The sequence below is a fragment of the Colletotrichum spaethianum genome, assembly GCF_022836535.1.
Source record: "Colletotrichum spaethianum MAFF 239500 DNA, contig13, whole genome shotgun sequence".
Taxonomy (NCBI): Eukaryota; Fungi; Ascomycota; class Sordariomycetes; order Glomerellales; family Glomerellaceae; genus Colletotrichum; species Colletotrichum spaethianum.
Genome location: NW_026054783.1, coordinates 738,792 through 762,420, shown reverse-complemented (window position 1 = coordinate 762,420; position 23,629 = coordinate 738,792). Strand labels below are relative to the sequence as shown.

The following is a 23,629-nucleotide window of genomic DNA, read 5'->3' as shown; positions in this document are numbered from 1 at the left end:
AACCGCCTAGTTTACCAGCGAGCATTGGCCACCTCAACATGGACGAGGTGATTTGCCTTCAATTTCCTTCTCCGGGTCAGGATATGGGCATGCTATTTCCGATGGAACGCGTCCATACCCCTTAACCTTGAATCAACTTTGGTGCCCCTTTGCCGCCGACCAGTGTTCAGTCTAGTTGAACCCAAAATGTCAACTCGTCCGCTTGGTCCCGTCACTAGACTCAGATAGAAGATCCTGAGGGGGCTGTCCCGGGGGTCGAGTGAGCAGTGATGGTTTATCAGTTTCCCGCCATATGGCCCTTCCAACGAGACACCCAAGAATGCTTTAGCGATTGGACAGAATTGTTAAGCAACTTCCACTTGAATCACATGCTCAATCTAGGGGACTTGAAAGTAGGTTAACCCGTCGACGTAAACTGAATTTGCTGATGCTAATCCATCCAAGCCCTGATTGCTCGTTGGCATCGCTACCGAATATGCTACACGATAATAAAGAAAACAAGAATAACAAAAAGACACGTTGTGTGGTGTCGTACCTGACTTGCTTGCTGCATTTTTCCCGCCGACCTCCCGTTCTTGGGGTATTTCCTCAACCGGCCAAGGGCTTCTTTTTATCCATGACGCCCTTCAGTACCTTCAGCTTCTCCTCCGTCACCTTGATCGCCTCCTCAATCTCCCGCTCATCCATACGGTCTTCTCTGACCCTCTCTTCCACCGTGCTTGGCTCAATTGCCCTCTTGCGAGTAGGCAAGCTGCCCTCGTGTAGTCTCTCCAACCCGACTCGTTCTTCCAGCCACTCCCAGAGCTCACTCTCTTCGCGTCTCCACATCTCGTCGTATGCAGCAAGACGGTCCGGGTAGCCGTACATGCGCATGTCTCCGGTTGGATATCTGCCCGGAAGCCCAAACCCGAACCAGGTTGCAACAAGCAAGCCAACTAAGAGGCCGTACATCATGTTGCCTGTCATGAGCGGCTTGGCGATGTCAAGAATTGGCTCCAGAATACCCCGAACGGGCTCCAATGGACCCCAGTCCTTCTTGGGAATGTTTCTAGGCCGGACTTGCTCGTCTTCAGCGTCTGTCGATGAGCCCGCTGCCTTGCTCTTCTTGCTCTTCTTTTTGCCCTTTGTGCCAGGACCTGCACCATTTCCACTAGTGCGGGCTTTCGATGAAACGGCCAACTTGAGACTGGCAAAAAGATCTTTGCAGTACTGGGTCTGACCGTCGTTTGCACCTTTTTCGATAGGACCTTCGTGGAGTTAGGATATCCCCTTTCTTAAGATTGGATACTCAGCACATACCTTTCAGCCAACTCTTGCCCGTCCACTCTATGGTACAGTTGGACTGTACTCTAGTCGAGTTGTTTTCCGCCCACGTCAGACAGTATTTCGTCTTGACACTGAAGATATTGCCACTTGGCACGTCGGGGGTCTGAGTGGTAACACTGAAGTTGATGGCCTTTTCGAAGTCGAGATGGTCCAGGGTCTCTGTCACGAGACACTTTGTCTGCTTGGGGCCGATAGCACCGTTAAGAGGCTTGATGTAAGTGAAATAGCGCGACTTATTCTCGAGGGTCAGTCCCTTTTTGTCTTCCATTTGCAACTCTGTGCATTTGGCCTCGACGGTCAACCATTTCGTCATCCAAGTGACCGAGGCGGGACCAAAGAGTAGGTTGTAAACCTTGCCTAGAGGCGCTGGGACGACATCGTCTCCCACAATTCTTTCGTAGTGCGTGTCCGAATCACCACAGTCTGTCGGAGCGTGGGTCGCCGGGCCGGGAAAGTCATCGCCGCCAGAGGGAACACCGACAGCGTCCTTAACAACGTCGGCCACGGCGCCGTTGGCTCCCGCACCAGAGACTTTGCGAGACACAGTCTTACCTCCTTCCGGTTCGGCGTTCACCTCTGACATTTGCGCGACATCTTGAAGGTCATCGGCATCGTCGTCTTCGTCATAAACGTCATCGTCGTCGCCAGACTCGCTGTCTTCATCGGTGCCGGACAAACTGCCATCATCAACCTCAGGTGCCACAGCGTCATTTGCGTCAACCTTTTCCGTCTTGTCACCACCTGTACCCTCAAGCTGCACTCCGTTCAGCGAGCTTCGTAGAGTGGGGTGTCCAAGTTTCCAGATGTTGACGATCAGGTCATAGGTCGAGTCTCGGCTCGTAAAACTGGCAAAGATGTGCTTGGCATGCAGAGTCGAGATCATGAGTCCATTCTTGAAGACTAGGGCCGTACTTCGCTTTTCGACGCTCACTATCTCGTCAAAGCTCATAACAAGTGTAGTCGACCAACCGAGAATGTTGCTGCTGAAGCACAGATGGCCTTCGGATACGTACAGACGGCCGTGCGCCAGAATCTCGCGCTGCAACGCACAGCTGTAGTCCTCGATGAGGTAATCGTCGTCGGGCACGCTCTTGAACAATGTGTGGAAATCACGGTTGCGCTTCTTGCTCGCAACCGCAAAGCCAGTAAGTTTCGGTACGCTCGCGTTTGCTTGAGGGTGAGCGACTGATGCGTTAGCCGCAGCAATGGCAGCGCCAATAGTAGTAGCCGTACCTCCCGACACAGCTGAACTTCCTCGCTTACGATGGCGTCCGATAGCGCTGCGAATGCTTCCGCTGCGCTGCACGCCAGAGATCCTATCTTCGTGGATGCTGCCTTGAGGGGGCGTATGATCTCCTCCGCTTCCCGGCTCGTATAGCGATTGTGGTCTTGTGGCCTGTCTACCGTCGTCTACCCCAAGATCGCGAGTGGCAGCCGCGTACGCAGCATCAGTCGGGGCCGACTCACTTCTAAGCCGCGCCTCGGCCGACTCGGGGAACTTGGCGGTGGTGGGAGTCCCAGAGATGCTACCTGTATCTGTTATTCCCAGCTGGCTGAGGCTGAGCTCGCCGGACCCGATGGTCTTGACGGCAGGTTCCTTCTCCATGGTCGAGCCTGTCGCGGATGGAGGTGGGGGCTCGACGTTGGGTTGCTCGTCGATCCTAATGTCCGGGGGTTTTGTAAAGTTTTTGTTCTTGGAAGGAGGCGGCCCAATGCTGGTGTTCTGGATGGTGCTCGTGAGCGAGGTCGCGGCGTTTTGGGCAGCCGAAAAGACAGAGGAAAAGAAGCCGCCGCCAGATGGAGTGCCTGGGTTGCTCGCGGTGCCGTTCTCCGGGGTGGGGGTCAGGGGTGCGAGGGTGATGTTAGAAAGCTTGCTAGGCCCTATACTGCCAGATCCTGATCTACCCCTGCGATGAGCAATCATGTTACCCGTGGCAGAACCACCATTCGTGTTGCCCGAGGCAGTGGGAGCCTCGACGGTAGGTTGCAGAGGTGGCCCCGGCGGAGATTGGGAAAAGGGTGCGTTGTGGTCGGTCGGTGTCGGGGGTGTATTGACGATAACCGGTGTGGACTTGTCGGGGTTGGGCGGGGTTTGGGGTACGAAGGAGGTGTCGATTCGGGAGGTGGTTGTTGAAGCTCTTGAGCGACGTCGCTCAGGGGAGTGAGTTGATGGATTTACGCGGGATGCACCGACATCGTTTGTTGCATTCGGTTGTGGCGTAGGCGGGTTGTCTAAAGACGGCTGCTTTGTGATTGGGGTCGAGGTGGAAGTGAGGTCAGAGGTGGAAGCAGACGCAGAAGCTCTGCCTCGGTCTCTAGTCCTGCGCGTGTCTCGTCCGTCGTCGGTAGTGTCGTCACCGCCCACACTCCGCTCAGGGCTCGTGGCGGCACTGGGGGTCTTTTTGGACTTTGTGAAAACACCCTTCAGACGACCAACGGGGGAGGGCGACCTCGCGGTGTTTTTCTTGGGTGGGACAAGGCTGGTAAAACTGCGCTTGGAGCGCAGGGACGAATCTGTTGACTCGACTGACTGCGTCCTCTTGGGCGAGTTCTTGGAGGTGGATCGCGCCGAGGCGATCTCGGGGAGTTGGTTGTCCAGTATCTGCGGTTGGGGTTCAGGCAAATGAGTTGCCTGAACGATCGGAGAGGAAGTGGTCAAGTAACCTATTTGCGAAGGATGGGTAGAAATGGCACTTGGTCGAAGGGAAGATCTAGAGAGAGGGGGAAATCGTCGAGGTTAGAGGCGGTCCAGCACAGGTTACATAAAGAGTAGACGAAACGAAGCGGGAGAGAGGTGGCCGGGACGACATGGACGACCCTGTTTCTCGACCCTGTGTTCGCACTCGCTTGAAGTGGAACACTCCTGTCGTCAGGGACACTGAACCAGCGGGCCAGAGGGGAAATGTGCGCTGAAGGGACCCCCGGCAGCTGTCATACGGCGATTGCCGCAGAGTGGATGAGGGGGAGCTGAGACCCAGAAACGAGTTCCATCCAGTGCTAGGCTGCCAGCCCCAACACCCCCAAACGGAGGGGAGACTGTCAGACCAAGGATGGCTAGAGTAGCCTACTGAAGACACTAAGCCCGCATGCTGTTTTCTCTCTGGCTCTTGCTGCCCCCTTCCCTCCGCTGACGACGGATGACGGCGTCCTTGGAGACAAGGGAAAAAAAGAAGAAAAAAGGACGGCGTCTTTGCCGGCTGTCCAACAGATCGAGACCCAGTTCCGTAGCTACTCGAAGCTCGCCTCGTCATTCGATGGAGACGCCAGTGACGAATTCTCAGGTATGCGCCACGGCGAAGACGTGGCCATGTGAGGTGGTGAAAACGCAAAAGCACAGAACAGGGACGCTCGGATGCATACGGGCAGAAGGATTGTGCAGAGAGGCCGACACCTGTCGAACATCAAGGGAATGAGACGATGCATGCACGTGTTGGGAGGAGGTATAAGCAAGGCAAGCCAAGAGATCAAGACTTGGCATGGAGCTGGATCTTGTGTGCAGATGCGCATGGAGCAAACAGAAGCAGACGAACAAGAAACCAGAGAAACTTACTGTTCCGCGTCGGAATCGTCGAGAGTCACCATGCTGGTGGCTTCGGTGCTGACTTCGTCGCCGGCTTCGTGGCCGTGCTCGCGGTAGTGGTCGTAGTCGTAGTCGGGAAACCCAGTCGAGCTGTCCTTGTTGGAGAAGCTGTCCGTGTCGTGGACATAGGAGCCGCTGTCGCGCCTCGCAGACATATAACTGGCGCTGTCGTCTCTGAGTGGCGCGGGCGTGTCAGCTGGAGCCGTGACATCTTCCCCCTTGACCCCCAATAGCATTGCGGCCGTCGCTGCTGCGGCGTCGTCTTCCCGGGCTTCTTGCTTTCTGCGGCGTCGCTTGGCTGCGATAGCTTTGGGTAGCAGCTTGCTCAGGCCTCCCCCGCTTTCACTGGCGGCGTCCATGGCTCCGGTTCCGCGGGTCGTGAATCGCAAAAGTCGTACTCTTTACGAGCGGGCGGTGTCCGTACTGTCTGTTTGGCTGGTTCGAGCGTTCCGAGGGGATACGCGCATTGGATGCGAATAGTGGGCACGATGATCATATACCGCGGGTGCAGGGAACTGAGTTTTTGGAAATTAAAGGTCGAAGTGACAGGAATCCGTAGGTAGTAACGTCCTCTAAGTGCGGCAGGGAAGGGGGCGTCCTGTTTGTGATTGGGAACAAAATCCGCGCGTGTTCTCTTGTCGTCGGGATGGATCGCAGTGCGAATAGGCCTCGGTTTGACGTTGTTTCGTGCTTGCGAGGGAGTTCAATGTTAGGAAAGGATGCAATGGTTTGGCATGACAGCCGGAGCCGGGGACCTAAGTGAATTTCTGGGTGGGCAAGAGCTCCAGATCGCCTTCCTTCGTCGACTTTCGAAAGGAAGGTACGAACGATGACCGAATAATACACGACACCCACTTCGCCAGTGACGGACTGCCCAGTTTGCTAGTAGATCCGCCTAGATTTAACCAGCTTGGCCGACCCGCGCTTCTTCCCATGGGGCATGGTGAGCGTCATCGTCACTGTCACTTTTACGGAGGGCGAGGCAAATACCTGGGCCTGGCCGGGCCGGGACAAACGGCCACGAGGGCGAATTCTCCTTGGCCCGAATGGGGAAGAGGTACCTATGTTCGTTAGTGAGCCACCGCGTGAAATGGAACCCCAACACCATGCCAGACATCCATCGGTAGGTACGTAGGCGCCAGCCAAATGTTTGTTCGCATCACAACAATGCCCTCGGAAAGACAAGGTCGATCACAGCCACGTTGTTGCACTCGCCAATTAGATGTAATTCTTCACAGCGAAGCTCGCAGCCCCCAACCGTGTCCCATTATTACGAGCGGCCTGGAATTCTGAACAATCGGGAACCTGGGGCTTTCCTGGCCAGCCCCAACGGAGTGCAACCCGCCACCTGTGACCAGGAAACGACGCTGCTATTTTTGTTTAATGGCACGTCTCCTTACGGTGGATCTGTCGCACCTGCGCAACCCCAATATTCCATCCCGCGCCCCCTTTGGCCTGCATTGGGACGAATCCGTCAGATAGTCTGGTCTTCTGGGCTAGGTAGATACCGAAATGAGGTTGTGGCTGACGGGTCCTCTAACACGATCAAGTATAATCCATCCTGGCTCGGCTTACTTCTCGCCAATGGCCAGTAGACAGGCAACTCTATCCCAGTCAGGTCACCCAAGTGGCACCGCAAGTGTGGTTCAACCAGGAGACCAGCACACTCTCAGAGAGGCCCCCAACGGCTGGCGAGGAGCGAGCCTTTCATCCCATCTTTCTCTCGCGGCGATGCATGCACGTCTCGCATATTTGCAGATGGAAACCCCGATCCGGGCTGTTGTGGCCGTTGTGTTTCCCGTTTGGATCGACTGCTGGCTCGGGGAATCCATACCTACGTCAGGGGGTTCTGCAAGAGCGATTGGTGTCTTGGGAACGGCCTTCTGTACGCCGTGATAGGCCAGTCTCTCGAACAACGAAACCACACGCAGCTGAGTCCCGGGCAACCCGCTCGTTCGCCCGACACGGCGGAGGGTTTGGGGAGGATGAGGCACCAGTTCTCGGGGGCCTCTGGCATGCATCCCCGTCATTCGGGGCATTCTTCCCGAAACCCGAGTGTCTTGAGCTCTGCCACTTGCTGGCATTGTTGCAATGTGACCCAATAACTCGTCTCTACGCTTGCCCTGTCGGCTTCTGACGTTTGCCTGTCCGTCGGAACCGAGAAACAATTGACACAATGGACCACGTTTGCTGCTCAGAGCGAAAACTCAAGAGATGCTTTTTTTTGTCCACCATGCATTGCCTAGAGCCCTTTGTACAATCTGCGAAGGCAGCCTGGCCTTGGCCAAACGTTGGTCCTCTTTCCACTCTGGCTGCATCATAATCAAGTCACCCACCGGAATTGAGTCGAAGCTAGCTTCGACATGTTAATTTAATGACGTGGGCTAGGTCTTCTTCCAACCAGTGACAGTAACAGTCGCTTTGACTGAGCTTACGTACTCCAACAAGCCAACCCAGGCCCCATCCAACAAGCACCTCTAAGCGTTTTTGCCGCGTGGTCGTGCGCCGCTCCTACCTGCCACCCGGGACAGAGAGCCAGCGGGGGAGCTTTTAGCGACTCTGGGGAAACCTCCGTGCCTGCAACCACCAACCACCAACCACCGATCACCGGCCACCAAACATCCCAGGCCGATTCGTTGAACCGCCTCCGTACCTACATCGGGACCTGCCTCCCACCTTCCTGCCATCATTCTGAATCTAGTCTGTGGCTGACGCGTGATCCGAGAAGAAAGGCTGCATTCAGATCTGCGCGAAAACATCACACGCCTATCGGGACCTGACGTCCCTTGAACCGTTATCGGCAGCACTCCTGCTACGGCCCCAAGCATGGACGAGTCGTCGCTGATCAAGGTACCTCTTCCCGAGTGCACGTCGCATCTATGCATGATCCTAACATCTTCCGCCAGGCGCACGATCACGCCAGAGCCGCCTCCAACGCACAACACCAGTCGGAAACCACAGTCGCCATCAACGAACATGCCCTTGCCGCCGGCGAGTTCGCCAACGCTGCCCGCGTGACCACGAGCATCGAAGCACTTCGCACCCTGAAACTCCTTGAGGAGCACCACCAGCGCCTCTCCGAACTTCTCAAGCTGCCCTCGACCGCCGCGCGAGCCAGAACACCGAGACCATCGACGAGAAGCAGGAATCCCAGGCCTCCGACGCAAGCGACGCCTCCTCTCCCGACGATGCCAGATCGAAAGCAGGTTCAGGTCAGTCTGCCGGCAGCCCGGTTGCTACCGGGAAAACTGTACCATCCCTTACGCAGCAGCGCCGGTATCCCAGCCGCGAGATGACTTCGTCGATCGCGAGCAACCTCGCATCAGCGCGCGGCATCCGATCGAGCAGGAACCGCAGCCAGCCCATTCCACCGAGCGTTACAAACGACCAAGCACCAGGGAACATGGAGGTTCAGGCGCGGCGCGACGGATCCAGGACTAAGATGCAAAACGTCCTCGACCAATCCGGCAAGCCGGGATGGATCCCGCCAACGGGCAACCCCGAATCCTCGCGACGAGAAGCCGAATATAGGAAGGCGGAAGAAGCTGCTTCACCGCCTAGCGACGACGGATACTCCCGTTTCTACAGCACCTTTGGCAGCATTATCAACCGCCTCTCTGCTCCCCTGGCCTTCGCCGGTCTACCTCTCATTGCAGAAGAAACCCCCTCCACCCCAGAACCCTCCGAGACACCGGAACCGGCACCGATAAAGCGCAACCGGCACAAATCCCCCGCGGCTCCCGCTGAGCCGGACCTATCCAAGATCTACTCCCGCGCGACCCTCCGCGCCATCTCAGCCCACAACCCCAACGACTCATTCTACGTTGTCCCCACGAGTGGGCACACCGTCTCGTACGCCAACATCCTCAACTTCGCGGACAAGGAGAAGCGCCGCCTCGAGGCCTCGCTCCACGGCGGAGACAGCTTCGTCGAGGACGACGACGATGACTTCGTCGACGCCCGTGAGTCGCCGTCCGCACCCCTGTCGCCCGGTGCCAGACGTCGTGTCGGCGGTAAGCCGTCCCGTTCCGAGCAGAATCTGTCCAACACCGTCGAGGAGCTGTACCTCGAGAACAAGGGGCTCAAGGACATGCTGGACAAGCTGAGCAAACGGCTCCACGCCTTTGAGGCTACCGCGCAGAACTCGAGTCTCGCGCTGGCGGAGAGCATTCGGCTGAGGCGGCCAGGGTCGCCTTCCTCTGCCGCAGTCGGTGTGTCAGTCGCGGCAGGCGGGGACGCAGTGCTGCGGGTGCGGAACAAAGAGCTGGAGGAACAGATGGCCATGGCAATACAGCGCATGGAGGCCCTGGAGAAGGAGAACAAGAGCATGGCGCGGACGCTGGAGAAGTACCGCGAGAAGTGGGAGAAGCTCAAGGCCGGCGCCAAGGCGCGGCGTCAGGCCCAGGGGACGGCGGAGAGTGCCGAGGCGGACGAGGCGGTGGCGGCGGCAGCAGCGAGCGGGAGCTGATTGCGTCCCTCCTTTTATGACCTTTTTACGTGATGAACAATACATGAAATACGATTGTGGCCTGGCCACCTACGCTGGGGTATCTAGTCTAGCACGATGAACAATGGAAGTGAAGCAAGCGAGCGCCGTGAGTTTTCGTCACGCAGAGGGCCGTCCGTCTGGTCCGGCGTAGTGATCCCCGTTCCACCAGAAGCTCACGCTGAAGCTCACGCTCAGGCTGCGGACGTAGTGCCACCACCCGATGGGGATGTACAGCACGTCGCCGGCCTCGAGCACGCAGTCCCAGTACCGCAGCCCGCGGAACTCCTCGAGCTCGATGGCGTCGCGGCCCTCCGGGTCCGGGTCCCAGCCCTCCACGGCGCCGACGTCGAATGCGCTCGTATTGCTCATGTCAACCTTGCTCCTCGCGCCCTTCTCCTCGTCTTCATCTGCTCCTTCTTCGCCACCTTTCTCGGCGAGGTCGTCGTCCTCGTCGCCGTCGACCCCTCGCGGACACAACGCCTCGGAGTCGTGCGGCGCGTACAGCCTCACGTACTTTGCGCCGACGACCTGGCACAGCAGGTTGTGGTATCCATCCGTGTGGAGCGGGGTGATGGTCCCCGCGGGCCCGAACCAGGCGTTCACCAGCGGCAGCTCGAGCTCTGGCTTGTCCGCGGAGGGATCGAGCGGGTGCGGCGGCGGCGAGGTGAAGCAGTGGTCCGGGGTGAGGATGTCGTTCTGCAGGTGGGGTAGCTGGGAGAAGAGTTCGTGCTGGGCGAGGTACGTCGTCGTCATTTCTTTTTCGTCCTCCCCCGTTTCAGCTTTGGAGGGAGAGGGTGGTTTTCGCGAGCCGGCTCGCGCAGGTGGGGCGGAGGAGGACGCCGTGATGCGGGACAGCAGCTCCCGAAATGGGATGAGCTCCTGCGTCCATCCCTCATCGACATAGCTCCTGCCCACCTCCACCGGAACAAGCCTTCTGCCGGCATGCGTCCTCGAGAGAAGATATCCCGGCGAGCTCCACGGTCTCGTCGAGAGCGCCGGCCAGTCCGTCAGCAACGACGTGAGGACCAGCGGCTCCGGGCCTAAGCCCGCGGACGTCGGGTTGTCCAAGTAGGACTGAAACGCCGGCATGGACATGCCGTCGATGACGCGGATCGGGTGTGTGACGGGCGGCGTGAAGGGGCGAGACATCGGGAACGTTGCCGGCAGACGGGGCTTGGGCGCGGGTGCGTAGCCATCATCGAGGCGGGCAAGGAGTCTAGAGATTGCATTCCTCCCGCGAGCGACGCCCGCGCCGCCGGCGAGTATTAGAGCTCTATCGAGGACCGAGACCAACTCGTCCAGCAGCTTCTCATCGCCATCGACCTCGACTCCCCCGGCCATCCTCTCCCATCCTCTCAGAAACACAAGACACGAGAACTTTAGCAAACTCAGGTCGGTATACAGCTGCCTCCAGCAGTACGGCAGGTCCGCGTACACGAAGTCGTAGAACCGGCGGTACGTCCTTTCAATCTCCTCGTCGAGGCGGCGGAGAAGGCGGGCACCGTCCTGTGACAAGGGTGCGTCGTCTGACGCGTGTATCGTCAAGACGTCGAGCGCCAGGTCCTCAAGCGATGTAAGAACCTCTGGGCCCAGAGGCTTCAGACTATACTGTTCATCATCCGCAGACTGCTGTTGCAAAAGGTTCCCCGAGGCGGAGGCGACGTTGAGGTGGTGGGCGTCTGTGTGGATCGAAGCTGTCGTTCTTACGCATTCTTCGATGAACGCGGGGTCATCTAAGAAGGGCATTCTCTTTGACAGCGGTGCTGAAACCCGGGGTGTCACCTTTGATGTGCCAGCCTGCCGTTGTAAGGCACCGTCGTTTCCTTGATTTTGTGTGTTTGGGGACGGTGAGATTAGATTTTTGTAAGTGGTGAGGCAAAGTAGTCTTGTTCGAGCGGCCGGACGGCAAAAAGTTGGAGTCGCTAGGTGGGGCCGCTCCGTCTGATGACTGCCGCTGATCTGGAAATCGGATGAACGGTCGGAGAAGCAACCGTCTGCCAATCAGTTGAGACGGGAAAGAACTATGACCGTAGGATTGTTTACTACATCGATGGCGCGTTGAGAGACACGTCCAGAGGCGTTGTTGATAGACTCATCACAGACTCGATCCTTCTCACAAACACCAATTGGCTGTCATAATCGCGTTGATTCGCTCTGTGCTGATAGGGGATCCGTATACTCTAACATGTCCATACTCCTACAATGCCATCCTGTCGTCCCTCGACTAGGTAGCCGTCCTTTACACGTACACGCTCGACGATGGCGGGCGTCTTGCCCTCTTCGGCCTCAGAGATACCCGCGCCGCAGTCCCACTGGCGGCCCTCCACCTTATCGTACACTTTCACTACGTCCTCACCAGCGGCGCTTACGATTCTTCGCTCGTCAAACATCATGCTTGTAATGGCGTTGTCATACGCGTAGGCATCATAGATGGATCCTGTACGGAGATCCCAAATCTGTCAACGGTTAGCAAATGCCGAGAATACAGCCAAACACTTCAAACTCACTCTAATACTTCTGTCCATGCTGCCGGTCACGAGATGGACGTCATCGAATTGCAGACACGTCACAGGCCCTGTGTGTCCCACTAGGCTTCGATGAACCTGTCCGCTTCGCAAATCCCACAAGCGTACCATGCCGTCGGCAGTACCGCAAGCAAGAGCAGTCTCAAACACTTGGAGAGCCCCGATGAAATCAGCCTGCTGCGCGGGCGCTCGGTTTGTCTGCCTCCAGGAGCTCTCGCTGCCAAGGGATGCGGAGGCCTGTGCCGCCGCCCACATGACATCCAGAGTCTGGACGCAGCGGCCCTTCTCGAGATCCCACTGTCGCAGGGTCTTGTCTGCTGAGCCGGAGACGAGCGTGTCATTCCTGAAGTGGAGGGCCGTGATTTCGTCGACGTGGGATTGCAGGGTGTAGAGGTGGCAATCTCTCATGCTTCCTTCGGGAGGCTCAACAGGGCCGTCGTCGGGGTTTTCAAAAGCGATGCCATCTTCGTCCTCGTCCCTTCCGTACTGGCTGCCGTGTGGGTCGTAGTGCGCCTTGCTCAGATCCCAGAGGCGGATCGTTGCATCCATGCCTCCGGTGGCAAGGAAGTTGTCGTCTACTTGGAGTGTGCGAACCGAAGCCGTGTGCCCATCTAACAAACCGATGCATCGTCCAGCATTAAGATCCCATACTCTGATCGAGTCGTCCATAGCCGAAGTCACCATTGTCCCGAAAGGTGCGTCAAAATCGAGAGCCGTAATCGTATCCTGGTGTGCGCGAATTTCCCTGATAGCGGTGCCAGCCTCAAAATGCTCGTGCAATATCGGCATTGATTTCCGGCGGACCACCCTCTTTTTGGCCTTCGACGCCGGTGAGCCGGCTCCTGTTGGCAGTTTCTCGTAGACCGACTGTGACATGAATCCAGCTTCGTCCTGGTCCCCGGCTAGGTCTTCCTCGGTCTTGGTGGGTGTGTTTATCGCGATAGACTCGGCTTCGTCAACGAGGTCCTGCGCCTCTTCCAGCCGTGTTTCGACGTCCATAACTAGCACGTGTTAGCACCAAACAGACCACAGGACGATCCCGTATGATTCTGCGCTCACGGTCATGTTCCAATAGCGTCTCCTCCTGCTCCAGATTTGCAAGTCTGTCTAGGATGATGCGTCGCATGCCATGCAGATTGGCGATCTTGTTGTCAATGTCGCGAATCTCGCTGCTTGCCATGTTCTTGCGGACGCCCAGCATTTCCAGCTCGTGCATCATCGAAGCCTTGTCTTTCTTGAGGTTATGCAGCGCCTGTGGTGTGCCGGGAGTGTGTTCGGTGTCTTCCAGCAGCTTCCTGCCTCTCGATATCCGCCGCCGATGCTTCCTACCCTCTTCGGTCAGGTCGGGGAAGCTCGCCTTGAAGCCCTGGAAAAGAGAGTAGGAGTTGTCGCCCTCGGGGATGTTGGCCAGCAACTCGTCGGGCAAGTAGGTCAGGGCGCGATGCTGGATCTCAGTCGTGGACAGCTTGGAGCGAACCATGTCTGTGGGCGTCGTCTTTGCCATGGAGAACATGCTGCGCTGGATAGTCGGCCGGCGGAGCTGCTTGTGGACTTCGGCCAGGGCGCCATGATAGTGGTGACTGTTGTTCCCTGGCTCGGAAAGAGGCCCCATCAAATGGCTCGCCGTCGTGGTGACCTTGCGCCCGAAGGCCTCTATGCCACGCGTCTGCGAATAGCGCACTCTGGTCAGTCCTCAAGTCACGATGCGAAGCAACAGCAGGTCACGCGAGTGGCGAGCGTGACTTACTGACAGGACCGATTGGTCGTCTCCGGCATCGTCGTGGAAGCCATACTGGTCGTTATTCGAGGCGGCCATGCGTACGTACGTATGCGTTCTTCGTTCGATACGCGCGACGATGGGTGGCACAAGGGGGAGAGGGACGGGGAAAAGGAGAAGTCGAAGCTTGCAGTGGTGGGAACAGCTCCGGGTTGTGCTTCGACAAGGTCAAGTTTTGTTTGTCTCGGTCGGGAATCAGATACGTATCCACACCTCACTGACCCTGGCAGGGGCATGGTTGGGGTCGGTCCTGAACTCCTGTATGGATGACGCGCTAAAAACCCGAGAGCCCCCTGCACGCCCGCACGCCGCACGCCGCACTCACGGAATACAGGTCATGGACGTGTGACCTGAGCACGCTAACAACGTGCAAGGCTGCTGTGCTGCACTGCGTCCGTCTGCAAATGATGGTAAGGGCCACTGATTGGTGCCCGCTTAAGGCGCCCCTTCGGGGGCCGCTGGACTGTGTACCTACTGCGGTCCATGCAGGTCCAGCGCGTGAGACTGGCAGCCTTGCGCCGCAACAGTCGGGACGGATTTTTTGGGACTTTTCCCCTTTTACTCCTCTGACTGGAGCGTCATCGGCCTCGGCTACAGCATCTCACCCAAGGTTTTTCGTGACTCGACGATACACTGCCCGAATGCGTTTCTCACTCCAACACGAGGTCCAAACCCCTGCTTCGCACCAGATTAACTCCCAAGGACTGGTCTACGATTATCCATCAGGTTTCCAATCAATTGACGACGAAATGGACTCTCTCATCGACTTATCGGACCCCTCCAAGGCCTTGGATCTGTCCCGCATTCGGTACCAGTTGATGTTAGTCCCTCCCCTCCATACCATCCGAATTTCTACATCCGACAATCCACTGACAATAGGACGCAAATAGCCGTCTGGAGGATACAATTACCTTCCATCTGATCGAGCGAGCCCAGTTTGCGCACAACAAAACAATTTACGTCCCCGGCGCACTGAACATACCGAACAGCGACCTGAGCTTTATGGACTGGTACCTCCGCGAACAGGAGAAGTTGCAGTCCATCATCCGCCGCTACGACTCGCCCGACGAGTATCCCTTCTTCCCCGAGGCCGTGCAGAAGCAGATTCTTAAGCCGCTGCACTATCCGCGCATCCTGCATCCTAACGACGTCAACGTCAACAACAAGATTAAAGACTTCTACGTCGACAAGTTCCTCCCCGCACTCTGCCCCGATTTCGGCCGCGAGGACCGCGGCGAGTCCCAGGAGAACTACGGCTCCTCCGCCACCTGCGACATCGCCTGCCTGCAGTCCCTTTCGCGTAGGATACACTTTGGAAAGTTCGTTGCCGAGTCCAAGTTCCAGTCGGACCCGGAAAAGTACACCAAGCTCATCAAGGCCGAGGACCGCGAGGGTATCGCCGACGCCATCACCAACGCCGCCGTCGAGAAGAAGGTTCTCGAGCGCCTACGGCTCAAGGTTCTCACCTACGGCACCGACCCCTCCATCGGAGCCGGCCCCGAGAACCAGGCCAAGATTGACGCCGACGCCGTGGTCGCCATGTACAAAGACTTCGTGATACCCCTCACCAAGGAAGTCGAGGTTGAGTACCTCATGCAAAGACTAGAGCCGGTAGAGTAGACTTAGAAGACACAGAATGGCTCAAAATGATTTCTCGTTATTTGTTCTATTGAGGCGGGCTCAGGTACTGCTCTACCGCCTTGACCGCGCCCTCCCACTTGCCGGCCTCAATCAAGATCAGGTAACCGTGCGACTTGACACCCATCTCTTGGAAGGCACGCTTGCTGTCTGCCACCGCCTTCTCCTCGTTTGTGAACTGGAACGAGCCGTGGGCCGTCGCGTGCTTCACAAACACCTCGTCCTCGGGGTGGAAGTGCCACATGGCGGTGTCGGCCTTGGCCTTCTTGCCCTTCCTCTCCGTCTCGGTAAGCGTCGATTCAATCTCCTGGTACGTCTTGGAGAGGATCAGGTAGTGCGAGAACTCGTAGGGCTCCTTGTCCTCAACGGCTGCCTCGATCTCGTCGATCAGCATGCGGTACATGGGCGGCGCAATCTCAGAGGGCATGTTGATGAGCCTCTCAGAGATGACCAGGCCGACCTGGGCGCCGCTGTTGATAACCTGGGGAACCGGGGCAAGGGCGTTGTTGGTCTGGGCCTTGTCAATGATGTACTTGACGAGTTCGGCCATTTCAGGCTTCTGGCTGTGCTCCTTAATGTTAAGCGCCGTCATGAGGGCGTAAGCATCGTTCTCCTTGCCGTCGACCTTGACGGTCGATCCGATCGTAGGCTGCGACAGGATGAGGTCTGCGAGGCCTGAGATATTGAAGAGCGTAGAGTCGACGTCCAGCAGCTGGCGCAGAAGCGTCTTGGTGCCCTGAAAGTCGATCTCGGGATCAAAGTTGAACCACTCAAAGTCGACGTTGACGACATCAAAGTCCTGTACCGTGTGAGTGGAGTGTGATTGAAGATGAGCATCTCGCAACCCATCTTACCTCGTCGTCAGAGCTGTCATCGGCCATCTTCACATCCTCGGCCGGCTTGGCCTCATCTCTTTCTCTCTTCTTGCCCATGTTGAGACTTTTAAAATGTGTTGGTGAGTGATAGGACTGATTCTGTGGGTTCAGAGGGTTGAAAAGCGTGATATCTTCACAAACAATCTCATCGAATATGAGACGGTCACTGCCAGTGCCGCCTACCAGACCCCATCGGTGAAGAGGAAATTTTTGGTGGGGGTGCCCCTCACTAAACTCTTTTGGGACAAGAAAACGGCATGGGTTTATCGATAAGATGGCCTCCGCGCCCGGTTCTCAAGTGGGTCTCCAACTTCCGTCTCCCGTCTCTCGTCTCCCGTCTCTCGTCTCCCGGCTCCCTCCTTAATTCTTACAACCCACTGCATCAACGTATGTACTGCCTGGGCAAAGCTTAGCCTCGCTTGCTGGAAAGGAATTTTAGCCATAGGTTCTTTCAAATGGTCTTAAAGCCGGCAGTAATGAGCAGATCAGCTCTCGCTCCTCTGCAACGTCTGTCTCGGCCTCTGATGGTCTGCCAGCATTGAACCCCAATGACTAGCACTTTCTTTTAGGGTAAAGGGCCAAGAAAGGCCCATATTATACATCATAATAGGTTGCACAGCTACCAAACTTCAACAAGACAACTCAGCAGCGCGCAGCGCAACCTCCTTCCCTTTCGGTGCGTAAGCCCTCTCTGCCAGCAAACTCATCGACTTCGACCATGGATCGTTTATGCTTGATTCAAAGGTCCTCGCACACCAGTAAATCATCAAGACTACCGCTATGATTGTTAGACATAGAAAGGGAGTCGGTCTTTTGGAGATTAGTAGTACACCTGGTTGCACTGATATTGTCTTGGTTTCCGCCAAAAGACAAGTAACCATCCTGTCCTCGTGTCACACAGCAACGTCGAAGCTCAACATGACAAGGGTATCTATGTGAGTGATCTACCAAGGCAGAGAGGTGTTTTCTCAACAGCTCTATCATAGCAGAGCTGGAGACTCAACAGATCACCACGACATGAAAGCCGAATCTCTACCAGACACTCTCGATCTCATCAACCAGTTCATCCAAGCTTAGGTCTCTTGTTGCCATAGCGGTCGGTTCCTTGATAAGTGTTACAGACTTATCAACAACTCGTTGTATACGCAAAGACAGATCCACAGACGCAGCTGACTTCACTCCAGCAAATCTAGCAAGACCTACGAGTCCTCGACCGTCTTCTCCTCGGCCTTTGCACAAGGTGTCTCAGCGCCAGCCTCCTCCAGGACGCTGGTGCTCTTGGTCACTGCGAACACCGTTGGCAACGCAAGAATCAATGATCCCATGCTGAGGCCCCAATTCATGGCGAGCTGCGTCATAGCACTCGTATGCTGGGCGTTGATCCTCCACGCCATGGCGCCGCCCGCTGCCTGAAAGGCTTTGTAAGCGCCAACGAGCACCGCCGCCCTCCCTGTTGAGTTTGACTGCGTTCCCATGAGCCAGTAGCAGTATGACTGCCATAACGAATCATAGGCGCCGTAGAAAATGTACAAGAAAATGGGTCCCGTCGAGATGGACCCTTGGGTATAGTCGACGTCTTGTACAAGACCCTGTGCGTGCCGTGCGTCCTGCCACTTCTGGAACTGGTACCCGCCGCCCCATATGGCCATCCCGGTGACGAAGAGGAGGACCCAGCCGAGGCGGGCACGGCCGGGCCGCTCTAGCATGGGAAGGTCGAGGAGCAGGCCGATGAGGAGGCCGCCGAACATCTGGGCCATCCAGTACAGCGCGCCGTTGAGAGAGCGGGTTCGAATGTTGAACGTCATACCGTTGACGTCATTTTGTTGGTATGAGTAGAATACGTTGGCGCAGAAGAAGAGTGGCAGCATGCAGATAACGCGCCAGTTGCACAGTGTTGCGACGGTCATATCGAATAGGCCTCGCATCGAGTGGTTCTCAGTTTCGGTGGCTGCGTGCAGCTGTGCAAGACGGATGCGCTTCGGCGAGCAGATGAAAAGGCCCAGTGCCCAGCCAAAGAGCATAATGGCCATGAGGGCGATGTAGGTCGCGTCGTTGACGGTGCCTGTGGTCGAGGAGAAGTTGAGGCCAAAGGCCGCAAGAGAGCCGACGCCGCCGCCGAGGTTGAAGATGATCCAGAAGACGGCGATGGCACGACCCTTTTGCGACTCGTGAACGTAGGTCGTCATGATGGCGCCCTGGACAATCCATATGAAGGAGGAGCCGATACCGAGGATCGCGCCGGCTGCGATCACGAAGGTGCCGTTTGCACTGTCTTTATATTGGTTTGGTCAGTCTTCCTGGAGGGTTTGCTCGGGGTGGCGAAAACCTGGTGCTAGGTATGAAGGCACGAGGAAGGCAACTCACGGTTGAAGTTGAGGAGACTTCCACTGTAGAGCGCGTAAGTCCAGCCGCCGATGAGGAAGGCTATTTTGGGCCCGACAAGGGCGAGGACCGGACCGACGAAGAACAGAGCCGCGACAGCTGTGGTGGAGAGGAGAGCGACGGTAGCGTTCGCTGCGACGGTCGAGTCGACTTGGCCAGAACCGCCGAGGCCGGTCAGGGCGTTGTACATCTTGGTCTGTCAGTCCTGTATTTTATACCGCCCCGTATCAAGGGCCACTCACTCCCGGGAGACAGAAGCAAATGAAGCTAATGAGAATGATTCTTTGACAAAAGTCAGCGGTTGCGGTGCATCGAGATTTGCCACTGAACTCACTGCGTCCAAGGATGGGAATACAGCCCCAAGAGCTTTGAGCCCCGTCCGCTCTCGGCATCCTCGTCACCAACAGCCTCAAGCGGCGCGTCATTAGGCGCTTGACGGGTTTCCTCGGTGCTCATGATGGTAGGTTCAACCTCTGTTTGTCGATGATGTTTGTCGTGAAAGTTCGGTACCTACAACTTGTTTCTCCGTCCACAGATAGCCAGTGCTTGGATTAAAAGAAAGTTGCGTTTCCCGGTTCACCGCGGCAAGTCCTACACTCATCGTTCGGCGAAAAGGGTTCACGAGACTAAGGCATAAGACATGGCAACGTTGAAGTCGGTTCAACGCAAAGTACGGAAACTCCACCCCATATCTCTCAACAAAAGCTTCCTGCAATCTTCGCCCCCTTTTCCACTTCCTTTTACTACATACAACATGGTAACAACGTAGTGACAAAGCGGGGAAACGATATACAAAGATAAGGTGAGGGTCATTTCCTGGTCTTCTTCTCCGCAGTATCCAATCTTTCTCTTAAGATGGAGGGTGGAACATTGGCCAGCTGGGAGTGCCGCTGTTGCTCCTCCCACATTTTTTCTGGGGAAATTTCGTGCTCTGTGCGGGAACGAGGCTCGAGCTGAGGGTGAACATCGTGCGCTGATTCGCTCACGATGCTTGTGCGTTGATACAGGAAACTGGGTCAGCCCCAGCTTTCCGCGCTTCGCAAGCCGGCGCCACCCGCGAAGACGATTCTCCTTGCAGACGAATGAGAGGGTTCTCCCTTGAGGCTCCGCCTGGTTTATGGTGTTGCATGCCGATCTCTCCGATGGAACGTCACATTGGATCTCGGGGAGAATTTCTGGAAGAAGCACTTTGAACGACTGCGACAAACGCGAAACATTGGTAATGATGGACTAGGTGTGCATCCAAACTCCAGTAACTATTCGGAGACTGGAGTTCCCAAGACGCGTTAAGTCAGGTTAAAGGTTCGTGATTTTTTCTCGACATTTAGGGCCTCTTTGGGTTGAAAAGGCCTGCCCGCCTAGGCTATAGAATATTGTGTATTCGCCTCTTTGTCGTAATGACTCAACATGAGTTCAAAGCAGCAGCGAATGGGGAAGGCAGATGATGAAATGACTATTCGTCTCAGCGCATTTCTGAGTGCGCTTTCGGTTCGCTCGTAGTTCTCAGTGTCTAATGCTGAAGTTAACAAGCCTCAACGGCTCAGCGGGGGGACCAATGTGCTGTTACGGGAAAGAAGACGCGAGTCTCGAGAACCCCATCAAAAGTCTTGGAGGAAACGTGCCTCAAGCGAATGTTCGAGTGAGCTCTTAAGAGAACCGCAGCTGTTGGAACGTTACTTTGGAGTCTAGGAGAAACATGAGTGGGAACTCACGCGAGCACGTTCCCAAAGTCGAATTTAAATTTCATGACTCTCCGTCTCTCCCCGTGGGGACGACAACGTCGCACTTACCTAGTGGTAACCCCCACAACCGATAGCTCCTGACCGACCCGTGAGTAAGGTAAGGTCGTATAAGCCAAGCAAAGGAGTAAAGCAGTTTTCTAGAAAGCTGCGGGAAGAAGTTATTACGTCATACTCCCTTATGGAATGGGTTGTACCAATGCATTTCCGGGATACCGACCTGTCGTAAGCCTCCCGGAGGCGGACGATCCCCGATGCGGCATCGCCGGACTCTGGAGAACTCCAAATTCCGACAACCTCCGCTTCTCCGAATACCATCCCCGACGCTCGCCTTAAGCCTGGCCAGCCCGATGAGTGCCACACCACGGGTTTTCTCTAAAGACTCTACGTTTCGACTTCCTCGCACACAAACAATGTTACTTACACCAGTAACACCTATTATCAGGTCATTTTATCTGCACCTTGGAAAGACTACCATACATCATCTCAATGTCGTCTGAGGAAATAGAGGCTTGCATTCATTCCCTTTATCCATCCCGTCTCGAATGCAAGTCAATCTTCCCCACGCACAGGAGGTGTTCCCGTCAAATACCAACAGCCTCCTCTCACGCCCTTCCATCCTAAAAACCTAAAAGTAAGCGAGATACTTATCACTAGTCTCAATACGGAATCCTTCCCTATTCATCTCTGTGATTATGGGCCACGTGTGAAGATGTGTTGGTTGAAAGCAGAGGGTGTCATCCAGCGTGCATGGTAGATAAGCTCTTTCGCACACATGTCTACTCTCACCGTCTTGACGGGCCGGCGGCTCTATCTATCCGGCATCGGTTTGTCTCTCTACCCGCGCTGGCGTCATTGGTGGGGGCATCTCACGCCTTCTGAACTGGCGGCCCCCGGTATTTTATCCCATTCGCTGACGGGCAACGACTTATCAGCCCCTCCCTTTCCTTAATGTTCGGGTGATGATGCGCTGCGGAAGCGGATAAGAGAGACAGTGGCTCTGGGAAAGCTCAATGTCGTGATTAATTCCAAAGATATATATAGCGTATAATGCGTGTCAGTGAAAGTGTGAGTCAGTGTAATCTATAGTGTAGATAGAACATGCCGCTGTTTCGGGCGAGATGGAGTGTAGAATCCCGTAACCCGATACGGAACCATAGACCGCTGCGATCCTACACAAAGATGGGTGGCGATCGTGGATCAAGTGAGTCTCACAAAGACAATCGAACGAAATCACACAAAGGCCACGATGAACTCTTCCGAAAGTCTTGTTTTGGAGCAAAGGCAGCGGTTGCGAACAGTTTCGATAACCTCACCATTATACCAGAACAATGGGTTCGATATGAAGGACAGTTACTAATAGATATACATCTGCTGAATGCAGCAAATAGCCATGGCCAAATACAGGCAGCGCAACAGCCAGAATCCAACATGTGTCAAGGTACAGAAACCACAATGTCCTGCGGCCACATCTTGCGCTCCCGCCTCCGGGACTGCGGCGCAGGCGCCGAGTGCAAAGGCGAGCACTGGCAGCCGGCCTTCATCAACGATAGCTGCGCGGCGTGCCACCGGCCTCTGAAGTACAGCCAAAACCGCGCGCTGCACGAAGCCGAGCACGCCGTCCTTATGGCTGACTACAGACGCGCCGAAACTGACGGAGACGAGGAGGGCATGCGCCGTCTCCGGCGCGCCATGCTCGAGCACACGCGGTCATCGCGGCAGAGGAATTTTGCAGTGAGTCTGGTACGGGAGGAAAAGTACGGCGGTGTGCAATGGCCTGAGACAAGCAGGGGAGGCGGTGGTTACGCTTCAAATGACGAGGGAAGAGGGCCAGAATCAAATGGTAAAGCTTGAATGATTTTTGATCTGGGGTATAGATACAACTTAAGAATGCCTCCCTACATTACCAGAAGAGCCAGTGCCGTGGATGTCTCTATCTCTGAAAATGCAACTTCCTAATCATCACCACGCCCCCGAATACTGAGGAAGCCCACCGTGCCGCACATCGCTTGGACCCATGAACTGCGCGACATCCCAGGCAGACGGCATAAACACAATCTGGTTCGGAGAGCCCTGACGAGGTTGACCCACGTTGTCCTGCTGCGCCTGCATCTCCTTCTTCGCCTGGTTGAACTCCTTGACCCGAGCAGTGCCCAGCTTGCCGGCTCGTCTCTTGTCTGTGGGACAGCGGAGCAGAGGCACCTGTATTACGGCGGAGAATATGTCTCTGACTTTTTGCTCCGGCTGGTTATGTCGCTTTGCCAGCTCGGCAAAGGGAAATACGTTGAGACACGTGTCGGCAATGTCGACAATGATGTGTTTCGTGGTTGACTGCGTGTCGGGGATCCTTGTAATCTGTGCCTTTGGGTTTCCGTTCGCTGCTTTAATCGGTTTGCTAATCGGCTGCTGCGTGACAAATGTCTGTGTTTGCGGCATGGGCGACACAGATCCGAAATGAAACATGCTTCCACCTGACTGTTGTGGAGAAAGTCCGGAAGTCAGATGTGACTGTTGCGAAGGGATAGCAAACGGACTGGAAGCACCAGCCATCAAAGGCTGCTGGAGGAATGGGCCGTACATGGATCCAGCCATTGCATTATGGTAAGGATTGAGTCCGAGGAGGTTTGCCCAGGGTTGCTGAATGGTGGATGATGGAACAGAGGTCTGGTTCGGCGCCTGGGTCATCGGAACGGGTGGGAGGCTAGTGGCAGCAGCTATGTTGGCAGCTTGCTGTCGCATCTTCGCTTCTATGCACTGCCGGCATGGAGCTTTTGCCCTCGAGGCAGGACGCCCGCCACAAGAGCCGGCCTGGGTCTCGGACACACCATAAGATCCGACTTGGGCAGCCGAAATCAAAGGGCTTGAAGAAGGAGTAGAATGATGAGTGTGGGGTTGGAATTGAGTGATGGCGGTCTTCGAACATGTGCTCTTTGTATACTGGTGCGAAGGACTGGGCAGGCCATGCTCCGGCTTTGCGCCAGTGCCGGAATGATCTGAGATCGCCTCCGGGGCGGCTTGTTGCTGAGACTTCATCATTGTATCGGCTGCCCGTGCCACGTTGATAGCAGACGTGACCATCCCCGATTCAGGGATGCCCGTCGGCTCTGGAGACGTATGGGCCGGCGCCGTGTTCTTTGTGGTCTCAGTGTGGTTCTGGTTCTCTGGCTGTACTTGACTTGGCGTACCTTGATCTCTCGTTGCCAGCGGTTGAAGCGCATGACTTGGGGTGTTGGCCGGCTGAGCCGGTCCGGGCCATCCAGTGACTACCGCACGGTTCGTTCCTGGTTGCTCATTTAAA

The 23,629-nt window shown here is 56.1% G+C and overlaps 10 protein-coding genes across 10 annotated transcripts; 3 read left to right on the top strand and 7 right to left on the bottom strand.

The window, feature by feature from the left end:
- Positions 1 to 588: 588 nt before the first annotated feature.
- Positions 589 to 4,136, bottom strand: ColSpa_05889 (membrane-anchored lipid-binding protein YSP2; the record flags this gene model as incomplete). Its single annotated transcript, XM_049272101.1, has 4 exons — positions 589 to 1,247; positions 1,300 to 1,857; positions 2,074 to 3,928; positions 4,089 to 4,136. 4 exons carry the CDS (start codon positions 4,134 to 4,136, stop codon positions 589 to 591), a joined length of 3,120 nt encoding a protein of 1,039 aa, XP_049128058.1.
- Positions 4,137 to 4,872: 736 nt separating this feature from the next.
- ColSpa_05888 (uncharacterized protein) lies at positions 4,873 to 5,265 on the bottom strand (the record flags this gene model as incomplete). The annotated part of the gene is made up of 1 exon (XM_049272100.1): positions 4,873 to 5,265. The coding sequence occupies one exon, from the start codon at positions 5,263 to 5,265 to the stop codon at positions 4,873 to 4,875; it is 393 nt and encodes a 130-aa protein (XP_049128057.1).
- A 2,467-nt stretch (positions 5,266 to 7,732) lies between these two features.
- Positions 7,733 to 9,374, top strand: ColSpa_05887 (uncharacterized protein; the record flags this gene model as incomplete). The annotated part of the gene is made up of 3 exons (XM_049272099.1): positions 7,733 to 7,756; positions 7,813 to 8,118; positions 8,175 to 9,374. The coding sequence occupies 3 exons, from the start codon at positions 7,733 to 7,735 to the stop codon at positions 9,372 to 9,374; spliced, it is 1,530 nt and encodes a 509-aa protein (XP_049128056.1).
- Positions 9,375 to 9,512: 138 nt separating this feature from the next.
- Positions 9,513 to 11,141, bottom strand: ColSpa_05886 (lysine-specific demethylase 8; the record flags this gene model as incomplete). Its single annotated transcript, XM_049272098.1, has 1 exon — positions 9,513 to 11,141. The coding sequence occupies one exon, from the start codon at positions 11,139 to 11,141 to the stop codon at positions 9,513 to 9,515; it is 1,629 nt and encodes a 542-aa protein (XP_049128055.1).
- A 434-nt stretch (positions 11,142 to 11,575) lies between these two features.
- On the bottom strand, positions 11,576 to 13,736 carry ColSpa_05885 (mitochondrial division protein 1; the record flags this gene model as incomplete). Its single annotated transcript, XM_049272097.1, has 4 exons — positions 11,576 to 11,851; positions 11,903 to 12,921; positions 12,980 to 13,586; positions 13,668 to 13,736. The coding sequence occupies 4 exons, from the start codon at positions 13,734 to 13,736 to the stop codon at positions 11,576 to 11,578; spliced, it is 1,971 nt and encodes a 656-aa protein (XP_049128054.1).
- Positions 13,737 to 14,446: 710 nt separating this feature from the next.
- On the top strand, positions 14,447 to 15,317 carry ColSpa_05884 (chorismate mutase; the record flags this gene model as incomplete). The annotated part of the gene is made up of 2 exons (XM_049272096.1): positions 14,447 to 14,517; positions 14,588 to 15,317. The coding sequence occupies 2 exons, from the start codon at positions 14,447 to 14,449 to the stop codon at positions 15,315 to 15,317; spliced, it is 801 nt and encodes a 266-aa protein (XP_049128053.1).
- Positions 15,318 to 15,363: 46 nt separating this feature from the next.
- ColSpa_05883 (protein BCP1) lies at positions 15,364 to 16,267 on the bottom strand (the record flags this gene model as incomplete). Its single annotated transcript, XM_049272095.1, has 2 exons — positions 15,364 to 16,134; positions 16,190 to 16,267. 2 exons carry the CDS (start codon positions 16,265 to 16,267, stop codon positions 15,364 to 15,366), a joined length of 849 nt encoding a protein of 282 aa, XP_049128052.1.
- Positions 16,268 to 17,409: 1,142 nt separating this feature from the next.
- On the bottom strand, positions 17,410 to 18,782 carry ColSpa_05882 (UNC93-like protein; the record flags this gene model as incomplete). Its single annotated transcript, XM_049272094.1, has 2 exons — positions 17,410 to 18,482; positions 18,575 to 18,782. The coding sequence occupies 2 exons, from the start codon at positions 18,780 to 18,782 to the stop codon at positions 17,410 to 17,412; spliced, it is 1,281 nt and encodes a 426-aa protein (XP_049128051.1).
- Positions 18,783 to 21,786: 3,004 nt separating this feature from the next.
- Positions 21,787 to 22,185, top strand: ColSpa_05881 (uncharacterized protein; the record flags this gene model as incomplete). Its single annotated transcript, XM_049272093.1, has 1 exon — positions 21,787 to 22,185. One exon carries the CDS (start codon positions 21,787 to 21,789, stop codon positions 22,183 to 22,185), a length of 399 nt encoding a protein of 132 aa, XP_049128050.1.
- A 108-nt stretch (positions 22,186 to 22,293) lies between these two features.
- ColSpa_05880 (uncharacterized protein) lies at positions 22,294 to 23,549 on the bottom strand (the record flags this gene model as incomplete). Its single annotated transcript, XM_049272092.1, has 2 exons — positions 22,294 to 23,496; positions 23,517 to 23,549. 2 exons carry the CDS (start codon positions 23,547 to 23,549, stop codon positions 22,294 to 22,296), a joined length of 1,236 nt encoding a protein of 411 aa, XP_049128049.1.
- Between the last annotated feature and the right edge of the window lie 80 nt (positions 23,550 to 23,629).